General features: G+C 39.9%; 2 protein-coding genes across 2 annotated transcripts; both read right to left on the bottom strand.

Moving 5' to 3' along the window:
* Window positions 1-17: 17 nt before the first annotated feature.
* On the bottom strand, window positions 18-2,011 carry mrps12 (mitochondrial ribosomal protein S12). The gene is made up of 3 exons (XM_017493249.3): window positions 1,847-2,011; window positions 1,597-1,655; window positions 18-587 (listed from the first exon to the last, which is right to left on the bottom strand). Exons 2-3 carry the CDS (start codon window positions 1,643-1,645, stop codon window positions 205-207), a joined length of 432 nt encoding a protein of 143 aa, XP_017348738.1. The 5' UTR covers window positions 1,646-1,655; window positions 1,847-2,011; the 3' UTR covers window positions 18-204.
* Window positions 2,012-5,428: 3,417 nt separating this feature from the next.
* On the bottom strand, window positions 5,429-9,643 carry npas4b (neuronal PAS domain protein 4b). Its single transcript, XM_017492006.3, has 8 exons — window positions 9,217-9,643; window positions 8,795-8,958; window positions 8,497-8,599; window positions 8,101-8,392; window positions 7,888-7,997; window positions 7,635-7,770; window positions 6,003-7,534; window positions 5,429-5,894 (listed from the first exon to the last, which is right to left on the bottom strand). The coding sequence occupies exons 1-8, from the start codon at window positions 9,389-9,391 to the stop codon at window positions 5,869-5,871; spliced, it is 2,538 nt and encodes an 845-aa protein (XP_017347495.1). The 5' UTR covers window positions 9,392-9,643; the 3' UTR covers window positions 5,429-5,868.
* Between the last annotated feature and the right edge of the window lie 12,053 nt (window positions 9,644-21,696).

The raw sequence follows: 21,696 nt of genomic DNA, 5'->3' as shown, positions 1-21,696 counted from the left end.
ATACTGGTTACTACAAATTGTTTGGGTCTGAACCAGTTTATTTTGTTATAACTGAGGCACTAAGAACATTTATACACTCAAAATTAAATTGGTCAAGAATAGAGATACCCTGTTATTGCAAATAAATACAATAACAAACAATTCGGAGAAGAAAAAAACCCTCAGAAGACAAAACATTTGACAGTCTCAAACTGGTTCCAGGCATTAGTGCTTCTTCTTCACGACATGGGCACAGTCATATTTACCCCTGACTACTGTGAGCTTGACACCTGGCAGATCTTGCGTCCTGCCTCCTTGTACCAAAACAACATTGTGCTCCTGGAGATTGTGTCCTTCACCGGGGATAAACACCACCGCCTCCTTACCGTTGGAGAGACGAACCCGTGCACATTTACGGTTGGCTGAGTTGGGCTTTTTGGGCTTCCTGATCATGGTCTTCAGGACTACAGCCTTCAGTTGCGGGCGACCAAATGTGGCACCAAGCTTTTTGGGAGGTGGGGATGGTTTGCCCTGGCGATGCATCTGATTGAGTGTAGCCATGGTCCTGGTTAAGAGAGGTGCAGACCAGGGGAACACACACTGGGAGGCTGCAATATTAACATCATAATAATAGTATCATCATAACACATACACTTATATACCTCATGAAATGGCTGTGATTTGCATCATATTTCAATTGCAATGGAGAGCTACAGGTCTTCACCAGGAGGCATGTAGTTTAAGAATGATTATTATTTGCACATAATTTTGTCTAGGATGTTAAGCAGTGTTCGATCAAACCATAATTAAGCACTGTGTGCTGTGTCTAGATGTTTGTACCAGCATGCGGCAGCTCTGGTTAATGGCTAAAATGTAAATACATAAAATATTTAACATAATTCATTTGACGTTTTACACAACTTGATAATATATATTCTTACCGAAAGAGAAGCCCTGGTGGTGTATAAAAACAATCATATTCTAGATCAGTTTGAGGTAATGACATTCAGGCACCGAACAGACCCATGTTAGTAAAACACTTCAACAAAGTGCCAATTTTTTTTTTTTTAAATTCCACCCTCTTTGAAATGAATAAATTCCATTCATTTACCCCCTCAAACAGGGGTAATTGGAAAAGGGAAGAGTGTACAGGAAGATGCAAAGCTCAAAACACAACAACAGAGAGTTTGTTGCCCAGGAGGCAGGACACTTACATTCTAGAGAGCATTTAATTGGTCGAACACGAGACTAGTACATAAATAAATGTTTAAATCACGTCCTCGGATATGACAAACTATAAGATTAAAAATGTATCTAAAACTAGTTGTTTTTTTTGTTTGTTTTTTTAAATAGCATTTCTTCTAGATATACTGTCATACTGGTATCCATAACACTAGGGAACAGGTACAAAACCTCTGAAACATCAGTTTTCAATTCAGGGTCACTACAAAATCATGTGACATGGTAATCTGTTTCTTAATACGCTGAAAGCTGAAGAAGAAGAAGAAGAAGAAGAAGAAGAAGCAAACAATGGATTTACTCATTTGTCTTTATATTAATATATTCCATATATTCATGTATATTCCATATACATTCCACTACATGTGGCAGACTCACCTTGCAAGACTGAAGACAGCATTGGCCTCAGATTCCCAAGAAAAGCCATACTGAGCAGGCTGCAGCCAAAACAACACACATTACACGCTAGTAATGTTTACTGAAATTTCATCAGTTCATTCAACACTTACATGATGCTAACGGAGGAGGAAGCTGTTAGCTAAGGGACCAACATGGTCAAAATATCAGCAAACCACCTTTACAGAATGATAATTATACTAATATTTTTGCTACAGAGGACACGACATACCTGAGTATAACCTGCTGACAGACCTCTAAAGCTGTTAAACTTAAAAGCGTCTTTACTTTCTCTTTGCGCAAACACCAGGACGTGGGAGAAATGTTGACCTCTTTCTGCGTTTATTTTACAGACCTCACAACCGCCATCTTGAAAGTGACGTCAAGGCGCACGTTTCTATATTTCTTCTGGTTTTCGACGCTTCATCCAGTAAAACACACTGGCCTCTACCGGCAAAACAATGAACTGCATTAAAAAAAAAAGCCTCCTACAACTCTATGGAATCGTGCTATCTTCAAGCCCTTGATGGAATTTCGTGTGACCGAATTCAGAGGTCGTGGTCACGACGCACTGTATGTTCAGGTGGTTTTAGGCGTAAAATAATTGACTACGTGAAAAAAAATGGTCTGTGTCGTAAACTACTTGTTGTTGTTTTTGTTTTTTTGTATATAATTGACAATACGCTTGTTTATTCTTACTAAAGAAAATACACCGATCAGCCATAACATTAATACCACCTGCCTAATATTGTGTAGGTCCCCCTTGTGCCCCATAACAACTCTCACCGGTCAAGGCATGGACTCCACAAGACCTCTGAAGGTGTGCTGTGGTATCTGGCACCAAGTTGTTAGCAGCAGATCCTTTAGGTCCAGTAACTTGTGAGGTGGGGCCTCCATGGATTGGACTAGTTTGGTCAGCACATTCCACAGATGCTCGATAAGATTGAGATATGGAAAATTTGCAAGCCAAATTCACAAATACACACCTTGAACCCTTTGTCATGTTCCTCAAACCATTCCTGAACAATTTTTGCAGCATTATCCTGCTGAAAGGGAATACCGTTGCCATAAAGGGATGTACTTGGTCTGCAACAGTGTTTAGTTAGGTGGTACATGTCAAAGTTATGTCCACATGAATACTAGGACCCAATATTTGCCAGCAGAACATTGATGAGCATTGGGCACCCTTGGAACACTTTTGGTAGGTAGCAACCACTGCGTACAGGGAACACCCCACAAGACCTGCCGTTTTGGAGAAGCTCTGACCCAGTCATCTAGCCATCACAATTTGGCCCTTGTCAAAGTCACTCAGATCTTCACGCTTGCCCATATTTCCTGCTTATGACACATCAACTTTGAGAACTGCCTGTTCACTTACATCTCTTGACAGGTGCCATTGTAATGAAATAGTCACTGTTATTCAATTCACCTGCTAGTGGTTTTAAACAGAATATTTAACATTCATATTGTAATTACCACTTAAATCTTATGGTCTGGGGGCATGGTGGCTTCCTCACACCTCCGGGGTTTGGGTTTCGAATCCCACCTCCGGCCTGTGTGCATGGAGTTTGCATGTTTCCCCTGTGCTTCAGGGGTTTCCTCCAGGTACTCCAGTTTCCACCCCCAGTCCAAAGACATATGTTGATTGGTATTTCCAAATTGCCTATAGTGTGCGAATGGGTGTGTGAGTGTGTGTGCAATTGTGCCATGCAATGGGTTGGCACCCCGTCCAGTCTGTCCCGCCTTGTGCCTTGAGTGCCTTGAGTTCCCTGTGTTACAAGGATAGGCTCTGGCTCTACCACGACCCTGATCAGGGTAATGCAGTTACTGCAGATGAAAAAAAAAAATAAAATAAAATATATATATATATATATATATATATATATATATATATATATATATATATATATATATATATATATATATATATACTGGCACCCTGTCCAGGGTGTACCCCGCCTTGTGCCCGATGCTCCCTGGGATTGGCTCCAGGTTCCCCCGTGACCCTGAAGAAGGAGTAAGCTGTAGAAGATTGATGGATGGATGGATATATATATATATATTCATCTGGAGTAACTGCATTATCCTGAGCCAGCGAGAACATGTGTGGAAACTGAGTTTAGGTCTGAACCAAGCTCTGTAACCTGGAGTGATTAGGCTGCTGTTACCTGCTGCACCACCATCTAAAACAGAATTTATTTATTTTATTTTATTGTCTTGGTATTTATAAGTATTTTAATCAATTTTTTCAGGTGTAAGCACAGCCACTTCCAGTGGTGTATATGAAAATGATGCAGCTGGTAAACACTGTCCTACAGCCTATATGTGTCCTGTGCAGTTCATTTTGTTAACCACCAGATGTCAAGCTGGAGATAGACATGTATTCACAATCCACTGTATTATGAATGTAATCAAACTAAAGAAGACAATCTAGAATTTAAATGGAACTTCAGAGATTCACAGAATAACAAGCTCTGGTTTAGCATGTTTTAGGTATTGTCTGTAATTAAGCCATACAGGTTTTTTTGGGGGGTTTTTTTTTTGCGCTGATGTTATGGTGTTATTACTTAACAACTGTTTATTTCTTCTCAAACAGAATACAATGGATGCTGTGTTTATGGCGTTTTGCAGCAGACAAGTAGCTTGAAGAGTTTTTTGTTTGCTCTTTCTCAACCGTATAAGTGGGCATGTGTATGGGCTGTTTGTGTGGCTGTAGCTGGATGATGCTCAACCGGAGGGTGATAAACACAAGAATGGAGTGAAGGAGTGGAGAGCAAGGGATGGATGCGAGGGGCGAGGGTGAGTCATAAGGAAAGAGGAGACTAATGAATGAGCAGGCACAGATGTGTGAATGAGGGAGGATGAAAAGACGTGCAGCTGACTGATTGCAGGAGTGGGAGGAAAGCAAGAGGAGCAGGCGAGCAACTGAAGTCCTTGTGGGCCTCCAAACCTCATCTCTCTCTTTTTTTCTTCCTCTTTTCAGACCTGTTTATTTTGGTTCCTCTTCAGCATTGAAAGGCCATTGCTCTCACAAGGACAGGAAGATGAGACAGAGAGAGAGAAAGTGTGATGATGGCCAATGGGAGGATGCGGATGGGCATGGTGATATTTTTGGGTATGTGTGGGAGTAGGTGGGTTGTTGGTATGTTGGACACTCTTAATGGACAGGAACTGAACTGAATAAAGTTGACATGTGAGCAGGGCCATGGAGGTGGAGCCTGTATGTGTAGGATCTAAAATGCCTCAGCAACAGGAGAGAAAATGGAGCCAGAGACATTTCGAGAAAGAAAAGGCATAGGCTGACAGGGAAAGTGAGAGGAAGGCAGGAAAAGCCATATAGGGTATTATCATGCACTGTGTAGGCTGAGTGAATGAGTATATGGTGTGTTTGTGTGTGTGTGTGTGTGTGTGTGTGTGTGTGTGTGTGTGTGTGTGTGTGTTGGAGTGGGAAGCTGATTGTCTCCACCATGCCTAGAGTCAAGAGCATACATCAGGAAAATAGCTAGCACCTCATCATGTACGTCAGTCAGCAGCTCTCAGGTCCATGAAACCATGGAGACACACTAAAAAGGCTCTAAATGAAAAGCAGGAAGTATTAAAAAAAAACAAAAAAAACAATAGACTTGTTGAGGGCAGCATTAATGAATTCATAGTCACTGATGCTCCTTGCTTTGATAAAGTTGCATTTAATTTAAATGACTGCCATATATATTTTTAAGACAAATGTTGTTTTGGATTAGAAGAAAAGATGACCATGCAAGATAGTAAGATCTTTATTATCATTTACAACATTTTGATAGAAGTAAATATTTTCATGTTTTTATATAATTGCACAAGCACAAACATTTCTTGTAAACAACGTCAAGGAATAATAAATAACACGATTTAGGAATCAATCCTCTACTTTGTTGTAGACAAATCTACATTGGTGTATGGGTGCAATAGAACCAATACAAATTAGTTTCAATATTCTTCAATATTATGCTTGTGTAAAACACAGTCTTCACTATAAGTGAATACCAAAGTGGCACTTTGTAAAATTGCCATTACAAGAATACATTTAAGTATTTTTTTTTCCTCAAAATGACAGTCCATGAATACAAGTGCTCATATGACATTCATTTTGTTAAAGTACAAACACAAAATAAACATTCTATTTTTAAAATGTCTTTCAGTATAATCATTTATATAATCTGCAAAAAAAGTGAAAACTGACAATATGCCATACTTTTTCAATTAAGTCACAGACTTATTTTAGAACATGTGATCACTGGTTCCATCTGAAAGAGAATGAGACATAAAGAAACAGGTTAGGATATTAAAACGCAATGAAAGTTCTACCCTTGAATAAAACAAATGAAATATCAACACCTTTCATTGATTCTCACCTTGATAGAAATGCTGTGGTGGCTCTTGAAAGGGGAGTTGATACAACTCAGGTTGTTGCCTCAAGGCAGGATTCATCGAGTCAGCTGCCTCGAACACGGATTCCATGTTGACCAGCTCCTCCAGGAGGGACTGGGCACAGGCTAGACCAGAGGTGGGGTCATTTTCTGGAGCAGGGGTGGACTGTGGGGAGGTTGAGAGAGTCATCTCATCATCCATTATGCTCTCCATTGAAACCTTTCCCTCATCCTGTGCCCCTGACTCCAGCGACCTTCCCCCAACCATACTGGTACAGTGCGTCGACTGGACGCTACAGAGGTGCTGCACACCAACTAGGGCCTCCTCCTGAATGTATCCTGGTGAGCAGGTGCTCACTGGGGCAGGAGGAGTATGCTCAATAGAGGAGTGAGGAAGAGGAGGTGGGGAAGGGGAAGAGAAATAAGGAGCTGGGGGAGGGTTGGCAATTTTTTCTTGCAGTAAAGAGATTTCTTCTTGATCCAGTGATGACTGAGAATCTCCACAGCACATGGTGGGTGGAAAGTCAGTGGTCAGAGGCTTAGAGTTCTGTTGTTGTAGGACAGGGGAGGAGGGATGTGTGGATGGTGAGTGATCTTTCCAGAAGCCCTCAGCAACTGAACTGAGATATTGAGCCAATAGTGAGATCTCCATTTTCTCTCTTTCATCTTTAGCTTGCTGGGCGAAAAAACCTGGACAGCGCTGTTCGGTAGGAGAAGCCTCTGGGGTCAGGAGGCCCTCGGGTGGACCATGATGGATGGAATGAGGGACATCTACATACAGAGGCCCTCTGATCTCTGGTAATGTCATAAGGAAACATTCATCATTAGCTCGACTATCTGGGGTAGGAGGTAACTTCTCATATAGAGCCCTGCTGCCATGCTGTACAGATAGTGTCACTCCTACATCTATTGAGTGGGATGTTGGATGATTGACTGAGTGCATGGTTTGGGTGACTGTGCTGGCTGAGTCTGGTTTAAAGAAATCTTCACCAAACATGAAACGACCTCCTCCAAGTCTTGGAGTGTATGGGGGAGTGCAAAGCAACTCCCCTATGCTGTGTGGTTTGGACATACAGAGATTGGAAAGAGGTGCAAGGGGCACAAGGTTTTGAGTAGCTGGGCATGCCATATTGGCCATGACAGTCAGAGAGGAGAGGGGAGTAGAGGCTGATCTTGTGGGGAACTTTGTGCTCTCTGGTAAGCATATTTGGTGGCTTCCATGTTGTTGAGAAAAGTCATTTTCATCTAGGGAGAAGTTTGGACAGGGACCAGAGCCCAGTGGCAGGCCTGAGTGAAAGGTAGAAGTGCCAGGCAGTTCCTCAGAGGAGCTGCGTCCAGAGACAGAAAAGCTAAAGTCAAATGACTGAGCAGACAAACCACTGCTGCTGGGGGTGAAGACTTGCTCTGGGCTAGACAGGGGTTGAGAGAACTGTTGCGCCAAACCGTCCTGGTACAGGAGAGCCAGCTGGTGTTGATCAGAGTTCAGCTGCTCACGCACAGACCATGCTTCAGACTCACTAAGGGATGAAGGAAGATAAGAAAAATGCATCAGGGTTTTACATAACCTCACACAATTTATCACAAAAGAAGGCTATTAAGTGTCAAAAAGGGTAGTACCTAATGACATAGTTCTGGCAGGTAATCGGATGTTCTCCAGTCTGGAGGTGAAGGATCATGTAAAGCCAAACCCACGAATGGTCAGCTGCCTCCACTTGAACCACCATCTCCACCTGCCTCTCCCCTCCTTCACGCACTAGATAGGAGTAAAGAAATACTTTATTCATACCACTAATTTTCTCTTTTGCTGCTAGTACGGGTGACTGAAAGTCATACAGTTGCTGTACATGTAGTATGAGTATATAAAACTCACACAAGGCACAATGCTGTGCAGAGGCATGAGAGAGATCTCGAGGATGTAGCAGGCTGTACCAGGAGCGAGAGCGTAGTGTGTCCACATCATAGCCCAAATAGACACTGACACTGCCATGAAACAAAAAAGTGAACAAAACAGTCATTTCTATTTACCTTTGCTTTTGGCTAATAATCACAGTGCCATTGTGTATAAAATAATTTAAACACTCACCATTCTTGGGCCATCTGTATCCTCATATCTCGGCTATGCTGGGAGTGGAAGGAGGTAAGCTGGAAAGCTTGCTCGGCAGGTGGAGTAGGGAGTGGGTTCCTAGTGCCGGCAGGGTTCGATGCCTGAAGCTCCAGAGGTGAGCAGAAACACACCCACACTGCGTTGGAGGTCCAGTAAGATGATGCGTGGTAAGGCAATGGGAGGCAGCGTGCTCGCACCAGAGTCACTTTGTTACCAGAACCCTGCCTTCTCACAAACTTTGAAGTGTTGAAGCGACAGCGAAAGAGGCGCTCTAAAAAGATATATATTTATAGAAATTAGGAATGACAATTTGGTTTCAGTTTGAGCATCTGGGGTATGAAAGACAGCTGGAATGACTCAAGTGTTTCCTGTTACCTGTGTCAGGTGTTGTGACTGGCACAAGATTGCTCCTCATGACAAAGTGATCGGCTGGATCAATGATGTCATAGACACTGTCACTCTGAGAGACTAGATCTACCTGTAATCATGAAAAAATAATATTTGAAATTTGCACATTATGCAATTTACATTTAAAGAAACTTGAGCAGTTATTGTTAAAAAAAACAAACAAAAACAAACATCAATGCTTGTCAAATTAGAGGTAGATCAAGTAGGTAGGTCAAATAATAGTAGAAGTACATTACTGAACCTTAAAGAAAAATAAATGTCTCACCATTGAGTGCCCAAGGTGTTCAGTTACGTTGTTGGACAAATACAGGAGTTTGCCCTCACTTGTCAGCAAGAGGAGAAAACCTGGTAAGGTGTTCATGAGCTCAGAGAGTTCAGGAATAGACATGAAGCTTGGGTTCACCTCCTGGCTCCTGGATGCACTTAAATCTAGACACAAGAAGAGTTAATAAGTTAATGTTTCAAAGCCACTAAAGCTCTAATTTAGAGGGAAATATAAGGATGAGGCTCATTAAAACTCCTGTAAAAGAACTGTGAATATCAGCACCACGGACAGCAACTTCTCTGGCGTGACATTCTCAGACTGAATGCAATTCGGTGATTATACTGAATATTGATAAAGCAGGTTAAAAAGAATCGTTCAGTTTAAAAAAAAAAAAAAAGCATTTCATCAAACCCCGTACCTACCTTGAGAAAAAAAGACGGATTTTCTTGTATACATGCAGGCGAGGGACATGATGTGCAGGTAGGACAGGCGCGCCTTGTCTGCGTCCGAGATGGGCAGCAGGTCCTTCAGGTTGCGGATCTCGGCGTTGATCTGATCTCTCCGCGCTTTCGAGGCGCCTTTCGTGGAGCGGTACATTTTTCCCAGCTGGAGCCTACAATTGTCCTCAGTCTCACCGCCGATGTGTGACAGGAATCGAGTGCAGTTTCAGGAACAGGGTGTAAGTGATATAGCGCCTACTTAATCATTGGGGCAAATGTCTTGGAAGTGAAAAGTAGCGGGGTAAAGAAAATGAAAACTTCAAGAAACAAACATTGTTTCAGAATTCTCGTGTTTTCTCGATAGGCTAATATTCATTTAGAGATAAATAAGATTAAAGAATTCTCTTGGCTGGTGTGTCGGTTGTGGTGGAAATACCGCATCCAGGCCCTTTATATAGAGAAAGAGACCGAGAAAAGGAGCGACGGGGGCGTGCACTGACACATCGGATTCAGTATCCTCATGTGTCTCTGCATCTCTTACAGTCACTCCCTGATGATGACGTGAGAAGACGATGGGAACCCCTTCAACGCACATAGCCCGATATGGACAAAAAAATAAGGCTGCATGAGGCGGAGACAGTGGATTTATCTGTCTGTCCGTCCATTTATTTATATAACTCTTCGGACCACGACTGAGCGGAGGTTAACTCTCCGTCTGGACGCAGGGGCATGTAGAGAGACATAGTGGGTTTTAAGCTTTTCTGTCCATTTAAGCCAAGGGAATTGGCCTATAGTTGAGGTTTTTCTGCCTATATGGAGGGACATAGTAGGTCATAATGTTCTGTCCATGTTGAGGGGATTTTAAAAAAAATGTTTTTCTGCCCACATGGAGAGACATAGTGTCTTTTCCCCACCCCCCTCCATATGGAATGGCATAGTAGGCTTAATTTTCTTTTCATGGTGGAGGGGACATATTAGGGTTTTCTTTTTTCTTTTCTTTTCCGACATGAATTTAATATTAATTAATGATGAATAATCACTAGATGGGCTTTCCAACTCCTCTGTACTAGGCTACATCAGGCGAACAGGTAGCAAAGTTGGTAGGAGGCTGATCGCACATGATGCTACACACACACACACACACACACACACACACACACACACACACACACACACACACACACACACACACACACACGGATAGTGTATAAACAATAAAACACAGTAAACTGTGATTTCGTGATTGGATCCCCCACACACTCCATGATCAGACCTATTTAAGCTTTCAACAAACTGTAGCAAAAGGAATGATAGAAGCTTTTTCAAAGCCAAATGACAAATTTATATCAACCAGAGCTCAAAAGCCTCTTTATAATTAGAATGACACGATTTTACCAACCAGAACTCAAATTCGTGAGATGATGCTCATAAATTGAAGGTTCCAGTCTAAGGGCACTACTGCAGTCCTGTGTTCATCTGTTTATTCATTTATAAACATGTACAAATTCTCTATCACTCTGTATACTGAAAATGGCCTAGCTTTTACAGTTGAGGTTGGGAATTGTGATGCAAAGCTGTCCCTTTATAGATCCTTTAAGAAGTTACTAAGTACAGAGGCATGGTTCAGCCCAACTTTAGGCAGATATGCGATCGCTCTCCCTACAATCCATTGCACATTTATACCCCTTAAGCCACGGTGCTGAACAGACCACTTTATCCAAGTGAATGAAAGACATGAGTTCAAATGTTTTTTTTTATATAACCAAACATGTGAGGGACACACACACACACAAAATGAAGGACAGTTATCTGTTTTCATATCTTCCTGTACATTTTTAAATCAAGAGAATGAAGGTCCTCGCTCCGTTCCTTAAAGGAAAGATAATCTGTTGCTTGGCAACTCTCCCACTCATACGCTAAGATAGCACAACATGGACAATGTTGCTGAACCTGATGTTCAATGGTGCCTCCTTTCTCTGCCTAGTTAGGTTTTCAATGTGCCACTGGATTCCAGTTTTACAGGCTGAAGCTTTTTGTTTGTAGTAACAACATACACCACAACTGGTAGTCGAATCTGGTCAGAAGGTGTTGATTAATTTTCTGTAACAGCAGGTATGACATTAGTACTGGCAGTAATTCAAATCACAGGTTTATATTAATGTGCTCATTCTAATGCGTTATTGTTTCTATAATAACACATTCACAGGGACTTGTTTGGTGGATGCGCCACATAATCTAAATCTAATAACAAGTGGATTTTTAAATAAGTATTGTTATTTTACAAAGAAATGAAATAACAACAAAAAATTTATAATCCTTAAGGTTTTCTATTTTTTCAGGAAAAGTTTATTTAGTATTTATATAACGAGTATCCAGTGTCAGCCAATTTTTTCAGTACATTTTTCTCCAGAGGAGACTCTAGATAATATGCCAGAGTTTTTTTTTTTTTTTTAACTTTGAGTAAGAGAAAAAAAAAGAGAATGACGAGGGAAGAATTGTTAATTGCTGCTTTAACAAATGATAATAGGATGTAAATTATTTTGTGGTTGTTCCAGGTGGCTCATTTTGTGGCTCATCCCCATATTTCTTTGTGAATCTGGCTTTCCAATTCTTACTGCTGATGAGTGGTTTGCATCTTGTAGTAAGGCTTCTATATTTCTGCTCTCAAAGTTTTTGAACGGTGGACTGTTTCACCCGTGCTATGTGAAAGTTGTTGGTCATGTCATTTTCTGTTATGTTTGTGTTTTTCTTCATAGCTTTCACAATGTTCAGCAGTTGTTGTTTTACATGACAAATTGTTGTATTGGCTATGCCCAGTGTTTGTGCAATGCCTCTGACTGATTTTTCCTCTTTTCTCAGCTTCAAAACAGCTTGCTTTTCTCCCATAGACAGCTCTCTGATCTTCATGTTGGCTCATCCTTTTTAACAACAAATGCAGTCTTCACAGGTGAAACTGAAGGCAATAACCAAGAGTAGATGCTCAGAGCTAGTTATTGTTTAAAAAATCAATCTAATGGGACACAAGTGGGTACTAAGAAACATCTGTCAGTCACATTGTCCAATATTTTTGATCGCTTACAAAATGGGTGGCCTGATACAAAATATGCTATGTTCTATATCATTTACATATAAATACCAGGAAATAAAAGCTCAATTATATACTCTCTTCTCATATTCATCTTTTGATCTCAAACCCAAATGTCTTCAGTCTACCGAAAAACAAATGAATTGGCCTTGCGCTTCCAATAGTCTCAGAGGGGAGTGTAACTGTAAAGAGTTAAAATGGTGTTGTTCTTTAAATAAAAAAAGAAAAAAAATTAATTGCAATTTGTGTGTTATAAGTGAAATAAAACACTTCAGGGCATAATATTATTGTGGTGGTAACAGGATCAGCAATGATTAATTTCCTCTAATTTCCTTTTCCCATAACAACACGCCATGTCATGTTTTATTACTAAGCCATATACTGTATGTTATATATTATCCTGCTTTTATATGAAACTTGAAACCATCACTTTACCAACTTTAGGCAAGCAGACTGTGGACTGTAGTCAGCTGTGGCTGTACTGTGTGACACTTCATCACTTCCATGAGCTGTACTGTCTGCTCTCAGTATGTTGCTTAGTGCTAAATGAGCTGTTCTCTCAAGTCTTTTAACAACTGCATGTAGGTGTGCATGGAGGCGACTCAGAAATATGTGTCTGTATATGCGAGTGTGAGAGTGCATGTGTGTTGCGTGTGCTTGTTGATTGTATATGTGTGTTTATGTGCATGAGTGTGTGTAAAAGTTTGAAACACACACAAAAAACACCAACCAATGATTAGATGAGCGGAGCAAACGCCTCCACGTTTCCATCCACCCTCCAACCTTCTGTTCACAAAGCTTGTGAGGCCTGTAACCTTGTGCATGTTCTTTCTTTTTTCTTTCTCTCTTTCTGTTCTTGGTGGTTCAGGTTTATTTTTAGTATTCAGTACAAAAGACCTCTTTGAATTCACCTATTTTCATAAAAATCAATCTAAATAAATCTCTGCATATGCAGAGTGCAACTCTTCACTTAAGTGCAAATCTAACAAAGCAATTCAATTAATTTGGTGTATTCATGCAACATCAAAGACTTAGAGGTATGTGTTTTGAGCTATTGGATATAGTCTCTGACATTTCATTGTCCGAAGATGATGTCATTCCGCATTAGAAGTTCTTTGTTTTGTATTTTTGTAGTCTGATTTCCTGTGTATTTCTGAGCCACCATTATTATTAATAATAATGCTTCTGCTTGCCATTTTCCTTCCTGCAATTTTGTCCATTATTGACCAAATATGCCTGCATGCTTGACCCCACTGACAATAATGATCATGTAATGAATAGAAGAAAATGAGAAAACCGGGTTCAAGAAAAGGGTATAAAGCTGAGGACATGTGCGGAAAGTTTGACGTTTGACAAGATATATGTTAGGCCTTGTGCTCTAGATGAAAACTTTTCTGGCTCCTTGGAGGACTTGGCCCTGGGGGAGAATGAATCATTGAGAGCTGCCACCCTGACCCCCAAGCTCCCACCTGAGGATTTTTGTTGTTTATTACGTGGGTGGTGTGGCCATCTGCTGAAAACAAAATGGCGATGGGTGGTCTTCCTTAGCTGCTGACTGATGCAGGCTCCCGGAATATGAGTAATGTGCATAAGACATCATCTGTGCATTGCCTGTCCACTCTCTTTGCACAAGCTGCATGACTTTGTAGCATGTGACTTAAAAATATAGCTTGAAAGAAATGGCTTTTTGGGAAATCCAGCAGTATTAAGAATGCTAATTTTAATACATGCAGTTGTTAAAAGGTGTCTCGTAAAAGGTGTACTTGGCTTTCAAACATGTTGGTTAATGCAGAAAGCTTCCCATCTTCACTTGCATTCAGATGTTTTATCATATGTACTGTGTATGTATGTGTGTGTGTGTGTGTGTGTGTGTGTGTGTGTGTGTGTGTGTGTCTGGGGGGCGGGGGGGGGGGGGGGGGGGGGGTATGGTTTTGGAGGGAACATTGAAGGACGGGGTCTGTATGGATTTCTTTAGTATTTAAGTCTCAAAACTTTTGCCAATTTCCAACAAGATTGCTGACTACACCTTTAAATGGCATGATATACTGAGATTTACCCATAACCATACAAAGAGTTACCCATACTCTTAAGCGTATTTGTTGTGCTGTAATTGGACTATTAAACTACTTTGTTGCACTTATAGTCAGGTGTGTATATGACCTTTATTTTGTTTCCTCATGGTCACCATATTTTGCCTCAGCTTAGAGCATCCACAGTATGGCATTAAACATCCAACATCTGTATGAATGGGATTGCAATAAAAATGGACTCAGCTTGACTACCACAATCTAAATCGGTCACCTAATCACAAATATAACTATGTGGTCATCAAGTGCCCAAATCTTTTACTGTAGAAAATGTTCAGTTGCTTATCTATATAAATAATTACTCTAAGTTCAAATATAGCTTCAAATTCTTCAAAGGTAAAGTAGAAAAGGATGAAAGTAAAAGTACATAAAAGTTTAAAAAAGGAAACAAAGTCTATCTCAAATCCCATGCTGATTTTATATAATCTTGGTAAATTAGTACCCCTTTCACCAAGGAACCAGATAAGGCTAAGACTAACTAACAACTTTATTCCTAATCTCTCAACTGTTATCTATGCATGATCATAGCGCTGATGATACAAACTTCCCAGCCATCTGTGGGCAAAGTTGGCCGTGCTCTCTGGTTGGGAAGGAAGGCATACTCTCCTGTCAATCACAGCAACACTAGCCAATCACAGCAACACTAACTAATCACAGCAGCACTAGCAAATCACTGGAATCTGTGATGTTTGCAGAAGTGGGCATGTTGGCTTTGCATGTCTCGGAGGAAGCACGTGTTTGCCCCACCCTCTCCAGGTGTAGTTGGTGAGTAGTAGGTGAAAGTTAGCTAGTGGGTGGGAATTGGCAAGACTAAACTGGGGAGAAAATAGAGGAAAAATAGAAAAAAGTCACCATATGCCTTTACAAATATAAGATTACAGAGTAATATAAATGCAGTGATGCTTGACAATGTAGAAAGTAAACATTTTTCTTCTGAAATGTAATAGGTAAATGTAAGTAAAAGCTTGATGTGAAACCATTTATTATTAGAAGGATAAATTTCATCCTGTTTCCCAGCATTAAACCTGTCTTTTTATCCTTTCCACTGCATAATTGTCATTTGTTTCTGGGGGGGAACATTTGATGCTTGTCTATGTGGCCATGGCAACAGAACTGCAGTATCTTAGTAACAAAATATGTTCATTGTGAGAGACGGGAGGAGAGATTGTTTTTAATAGCACAGCAGGGATGCTGTACTGAACTTTGAGCAATACTGAACCTTTTCAAACAAGGAACAGAATGTAGCAATATAGTGATGGGGTAAAAGAAAGAAATATGTTTTTTTAACCCCACTTTTTAAGGCGTCAGTACAGAAGCATGTTCCTCAGGACAAGCACATCACCAGATCACTACACTTAACCTTGATCTACTTTGATCAGGATCGTGACCATTTCTTGACCAATTGTGGATTGCTAATGCATCACTGTACATCAGTTATAATTTTCAAAAAGTTTTTAATGGTTTTAAAAAAAAATCATAAACTAAGGCTGAAAGAATGATGATTCATAAAGTGGTCATGATTGACAGTTGTGATATTTTTCCATATAGCCACATATTTCCATTGGAAACAAGAAATTAGAATGGTCATGTCAAGGTGATTTATTTCAGCAAAAACCAAAATCATTAATGTTATGCTACACCTGTGTCAAATCAGTTGGTAACAGGCAAATTTAGGTCATGGGGGAGTTACAGAAGCACTCCAGAGAGCATTTGATTGCATGCTAATTTGGTCACCAGCCCCCAAACCAATTTTGCCATGCAGGAAGAATATTTTATTTAAACTCCACTGGTCATGTATTTATCCAATCAGCTAATCATGTGCTAGCATCACAGTGCTAAAATTCATGTAGATACAGGTCATGAGCTTTAGTTATTGTTCATATCAAACATGAGAATGGGTGAAAAAATATCATCACACTGACTTTGTCTGAGGCATGGTTGTTGATGCCAAATGGGCTGGTTAAAGTATTTCAGAAAGTGTTGCTCTCTTGGGATTTTCACTCACAACAGTCTTTAGAGTTTACACAGAATGGTGTGAGAAACAATAAATATTCAATGTAATAATGTTTTGTCCATATTCCTTCTGAAAAAAACAAAAATTCTGAAGGGGTTAAGGACCTGTAAAGCCTTCTGAACCACATTTGTCAATTTTGGGCTTTATAAATAAACCTAAGTTCACCCGACTCATATCCTCATATGTCCTGTGTATGCGTGTGTGCATCTTAGTGTGTTTAACATAACCACCACCCCAGCCTTTCTCTACAATACAGTGGTACACTGCCATGCTGCCTGTTACAGAAATAAGATCAAGCAAGAGTGACATTTTAGTCAGCATATTCAGAAGGAAGTTATTTGGAAGGGCAAAGTGACACCATTTACAATTACACAACTACATGACAGCCTTTTCTTCAGCTATCATGTAATCCCTGCAGTCACTGGCAGAGATTTGTTCATCATTCACTGCTGTCAGAGGTAGTTCATTGATGATGTTTTTAAAAGCCTGACAGTGATGTGCTGTATGAGGGGGTGGAGAGGAAATTACTGTATATCTGACCCGGCCTCTGTATTCTCACATAAATAGACAGTGATACCCTTGTTTTAACATTCCAGATACCATTTTTACAAAAATAGACAGTGATACCCTTGTTTTAACATTCCAGATACCATTTTTAACATTTTACCTCTAAATATGGAAACATGACATTTTTGCAATTCGTGTCTTTTAAGTTGTTTGTTTGCCTTCCTTGTTGTTGTTTTTTTAAAAAAAAAACATAAATCATAAATAATGAGTGCTTATATAATTATTATCACATTAAAACAAACCAGCCACTGACGTAGTGTCATGTGTATATTGAATTATGTATAGTGTCATGTGTATATTGAATTACTGAATCAATTCTCTTATTGCATGTTGTTACAGTAAATCATTTTAAATTTAGAAAGTTGATCAAAAAAAATTATACAGTAAACAAGCAACTGAAGATGCCATAAAAGACAGACCTCAATCAAAAATACAGAAAGGGCAGCCAAGGAGAGAGAGAAAGGAGAAGGTCTGAAGGTTTGTTTTACCCTGTAAGTCACATGTCCACAACCTCCCACCTACTGCCATCTGCTGCTCTACCCACAAGGCCTCTGTTGTGCCAGCATCAGCCATGAGTGAGGTCATCTACTCCAAGCTGGAGACTGTTATACTACTACTACTACAATAATAATAACATAACACACACACACATACACACACACACACACACATGTATTGTGTGAGTGCGTGTGGTGCTTTGTGCTACTTTATCAGGTGCAGCAGTGGAGGAAACACCTTACTGTCACTGCAGGGTTGAAAAACACTCGGCCAACCAAAAATGTCCACTTATCAGCAGTCCTGGGGTCAGCTGTCTAAGGGCTAAAGGATAATATACACATAATGGAATAAAAAGGGCAGTTACTCTTTAACTGTATATCAACAAGGTGGAACAAATTAGGTACATGTGTCTAATAATGTGGTAGTAACTTTACACAAGAACGCTGCTGTGCCTGATACACTCATACCACCTGTGCTGACAATGTTCAGCACCCAAATAACATCAATGATGGTCTTATAGTGGTCAATTTCCATTGATGGGGTAAAGGGAGGGTTAGTGCTAGGCATGTTTGCCTCACACCTCCGGGGTTGGGGGTTTGAATCCTATCTCCGCCCTGTGTGTGTGGAGTTTGCTTGTTCATCCTGGGTTTAGGGGGTTTTCTCCAGGTACTCTGGTTTCCTCCCTCAGTCCAAATACATGCGTTGTAGGCTGATGGGGATTTCCAAATTGTCCATAGTGTGTGAATGGGTGTGTGAATGTGTATTTGATTGTGCCCTGCAATGGTTTGGGACGCCATCCACAGTTCGTCCCCTGCCTTATGCCCCAAGTTCCCTGGGATAGACTCCAGGTTCCTGCGCAACCCTGTGTAGGATAAGCGGTATGGAAAATTGATGAATAGATACACAACATGAATTTATTGATCTATGTTTAATTGTAATTCGAGTTGTTTTGTACCACCTAATTTGAAACATGGCTTAACAACTAGCAAATTAAAACCTTATATGACATTCCTGATTCTGATAATTCAGAAAGTTTTTATTTATTTTCTATAATACCAGCTCCAACAGTAGTCCTTCCTGAAAGGCAAATCACAGGTTTATATTAATGCATATTCTCCCTTTGCTGGTATAACAGCAAACTCTTCTGGGAAGGAGTTCCACTTGATTTTGAAACATAGCTGTGGGGATTTGTGCCCATTCAGCCACAAGAGCATTAGTGAGGTCAGACACTGATGTCAAGTGAGAAGGCTTGGTACGTGGTCAGCGTTCCAATTGATCCCAAAGGTGTTCCGTGGGGTTGAGATCAGCACACATCAATCTTGTCAGCAACCATGTTTTTATAGACCTCATATTTGTGCACAGGGCTACTGTCAGGTAGGGAAATCTTAATGCTACAGCATACAAAGACATTTTAGTGGCAACAGTTTGGGGCAACAGTTTGGGGAAGGCACACATATGGGTGTGATGGTCAGGTATACACATAGGCCTACTTTTGGTCATATAGTATACGGTATGTAATCCTTTCTACAGTATTCATTAATGAGCTTGTATTGTGGGTGCTCAATAAAAATAAATTGATGTGTTTTCATTTAACAAAGGAAAATGGATAAACATTAATCATGATGAAGCTTTCTGTAAGAAGACATTTATGTGGCAGTGGTAGCTCAGTGATTAAGACCACAGTGGTTCAAATCCCAGCACCACCAAGCTGCCACTGTTGGGCTCTTGAGCAAGGCCCTTAACCATCCACTGCTCAGTTGTATGAATGAGATATATGTAAGTGGCTCTGGATAAGGGCGTCTGCCAAATGCCATAAATGTAAATGTAAAAAATGTAAATGTAACATTGAAGGAAGGAATGGTTTTGTAATGGTCAGTACGATCTCTGACAATGGAAAGTCTTCAGGACAGAGGACTTTATGCTGGTTTTTTTTAGTAATATGAAAAGCTGTTGTTTTTTGGTCTTATTCAAAAGAGAAAGAAAAAAGAGGCTAGTAAGAGAAAAACTGTTTAGAGTTGCTATAAGTTATAACGGTATCTAACTTGTTTAATGTATGTTCCATAATATTAAACATTACTTAAAAGATAAAAAGATGAATGATGTGTTGTTCATTAATAATTTAACAAATTGTAATTGTATGTAAGATTTGTGGTATAAGAGGAATAAAACACTTCCAGACATGTTGTTATTGGAAAATTATCAACTCATCCCACCCTATCTTTAATTCCTGATCTAGAACAGCACATCCCATCTTGTTTTATTCCTTAGTTAACCTCTGATAAAAACCTGATCAAAGTAGGGATTAATTCTGATGGGCTGCCATGATGGATATAATTTTTTCTTATCTTTTGAGAGAAAAATAGCACAAATATTCCTTTGAGAGACACCTAGTTTCCTCCAAGACATCTAATAAAAGCTGCTATTTCAAGAATAAAAATCATTTTAGATGCAACATTATAATTAGTCTCTAACTGATATCTGAGTTTAAAGTCAAATTCTTTTTATATATCATGTATGCAATTTAAATAAAGCAATTATCTTATAATGCAACTGAAAATAAATAGTTTGGAACAACAGGAATGGCTTATGTTATGGCTTAAATGCAACTGTCTTCATTTTTCAAAGATTTTTTTGGCAGTTTTCTGCAATTAAATGAATAGATAAAGCTTTAAAGCTTGACCTTTGTTGGTGCACCCCACATATGCTAAAATGGTTATGAATTCCAGTGCACTTGTTGCACATGGAAAATAAAGTCATTTAGATTTTGTGGGAATATTCAGCATCAATGTTAATATTACTGAAAATACTTATCACTTTACAAACCCGCCCTGTTTTCCAGAACATTATCTCTCAGTTATCATTTTATTTCTGTGAAAATGAGTCTCATGCTTATGTTCCACAGCTTGTGTTTGTGTTACACTGTCACCATGTGGAGGCTGCTGATTAGTGCAATCAAGGTATTTGCACACTCAAGATACACACATAGATAACTGTTGCACAAACCTCTAGTAATATGTGATGCTCAATCAGTATTTTTATATCATGTTAAACTTTACAAAACAAATGTAAAGTTTAAATGATAGTTATACCACAGCACTGTTGAATTCATGATTCTGATTAGTCAGAAAATTATTTTTTTGTATTTTTTTGTATTTTTTTGTGCTGGCTGCAGGGCAAATCACAAGAATAAATCACAGGTTTATATTAATGTGATCATTCTAATACATTTAAGTATAGTAACTACTAACTCAAAGGATTTGAATGGTGAACATAATTTAAGTGTAATGATAAACAGTGTTGCACTTAAATAAAGAAAATATGTAAATATAAGGAGAACACTTATTTATGAAAGTAGTCTCCAAATCAGTGCATTGAGATAAAGCTATTCCTTTAAGGTTTTACTCTATTGGAAAGCTTTCAGAGCAGATGACTTATTTATCACTAGTTGATCAGGAACATGCCATACATGAGACAGAAACTTGCAAACATGAGAATGCAGGCCAGGAAACATCACGGTTGGCTAAGTGGATAACACTGTTGCCTTGCATGGCTGGGGTTAAGGGTTCAAATCCTGCCTCTACCCTGAATACATGGAGCTTACATGTTCTTGCCAAGCTTTGGGTAGTTTGTTTTTCTCCTCCGGGGCAAAGACATGCATTGTAGGCTGAGTGGCATTTCCAAATTGTCTGTATGGGTGTATGAATGCGTGTGCAATTTTGCCCTACGATGGGTTGGCACCCTGCCCAGGGTGTCCCTGCCTTGTGCCCCCCGATGTAGGATAAGCAGTATGGAAAATGGGTGGGTTCCTGAGCACACAAAAGAAAATCATCTACTCTATTGTTGGAAGAATCTCAAGTTACAATCATGACAGTGCCATAGGCACCCATAGCCAGGAGTCCAAGAGAGCAGAATTGGTTATGCTCTGTGAGTGGGAGGGATGGTATTACTCTCTACCCTATCAATCAGAGTGACACTAGTGAATCATGGGTGTCTTTGAACTCATGTATATGTAAGAGACAGTGCAGACAGCACGTTCCTACAATCTTTCAGCTGTGCTGTAACGTGTGTGCATGAGCCAAAATCTGAAAAAAGTGGTGGCTAGCTTTGTCTTTCTCTGGGGAAACATGTGCAAACCTTCACCCTCTCTGACTGATAGCTGTCGTGTGATAGGGGAAAGACATTTAGGGGTGGAAATTGGCAAATGACCAAAC

Source organism: Ictalurus punctatus, chromosome 18, assembly GCF_001660625.3.
Source record: "Ictalurus punctatus breed USDA103 chromosome 18, Coco_2.0, whole genome shotgun sequence".
Classification (NCBI taxonomy): Eukaryota; Metazoa; Chordata; class Actinopteri; order Siluriformes; family Ictaluridae; genus Ictalurus; species Ictalurus punctatus.
This window is presented reverse-complemented; position numbering and strand designations above follow the sequence as displayed.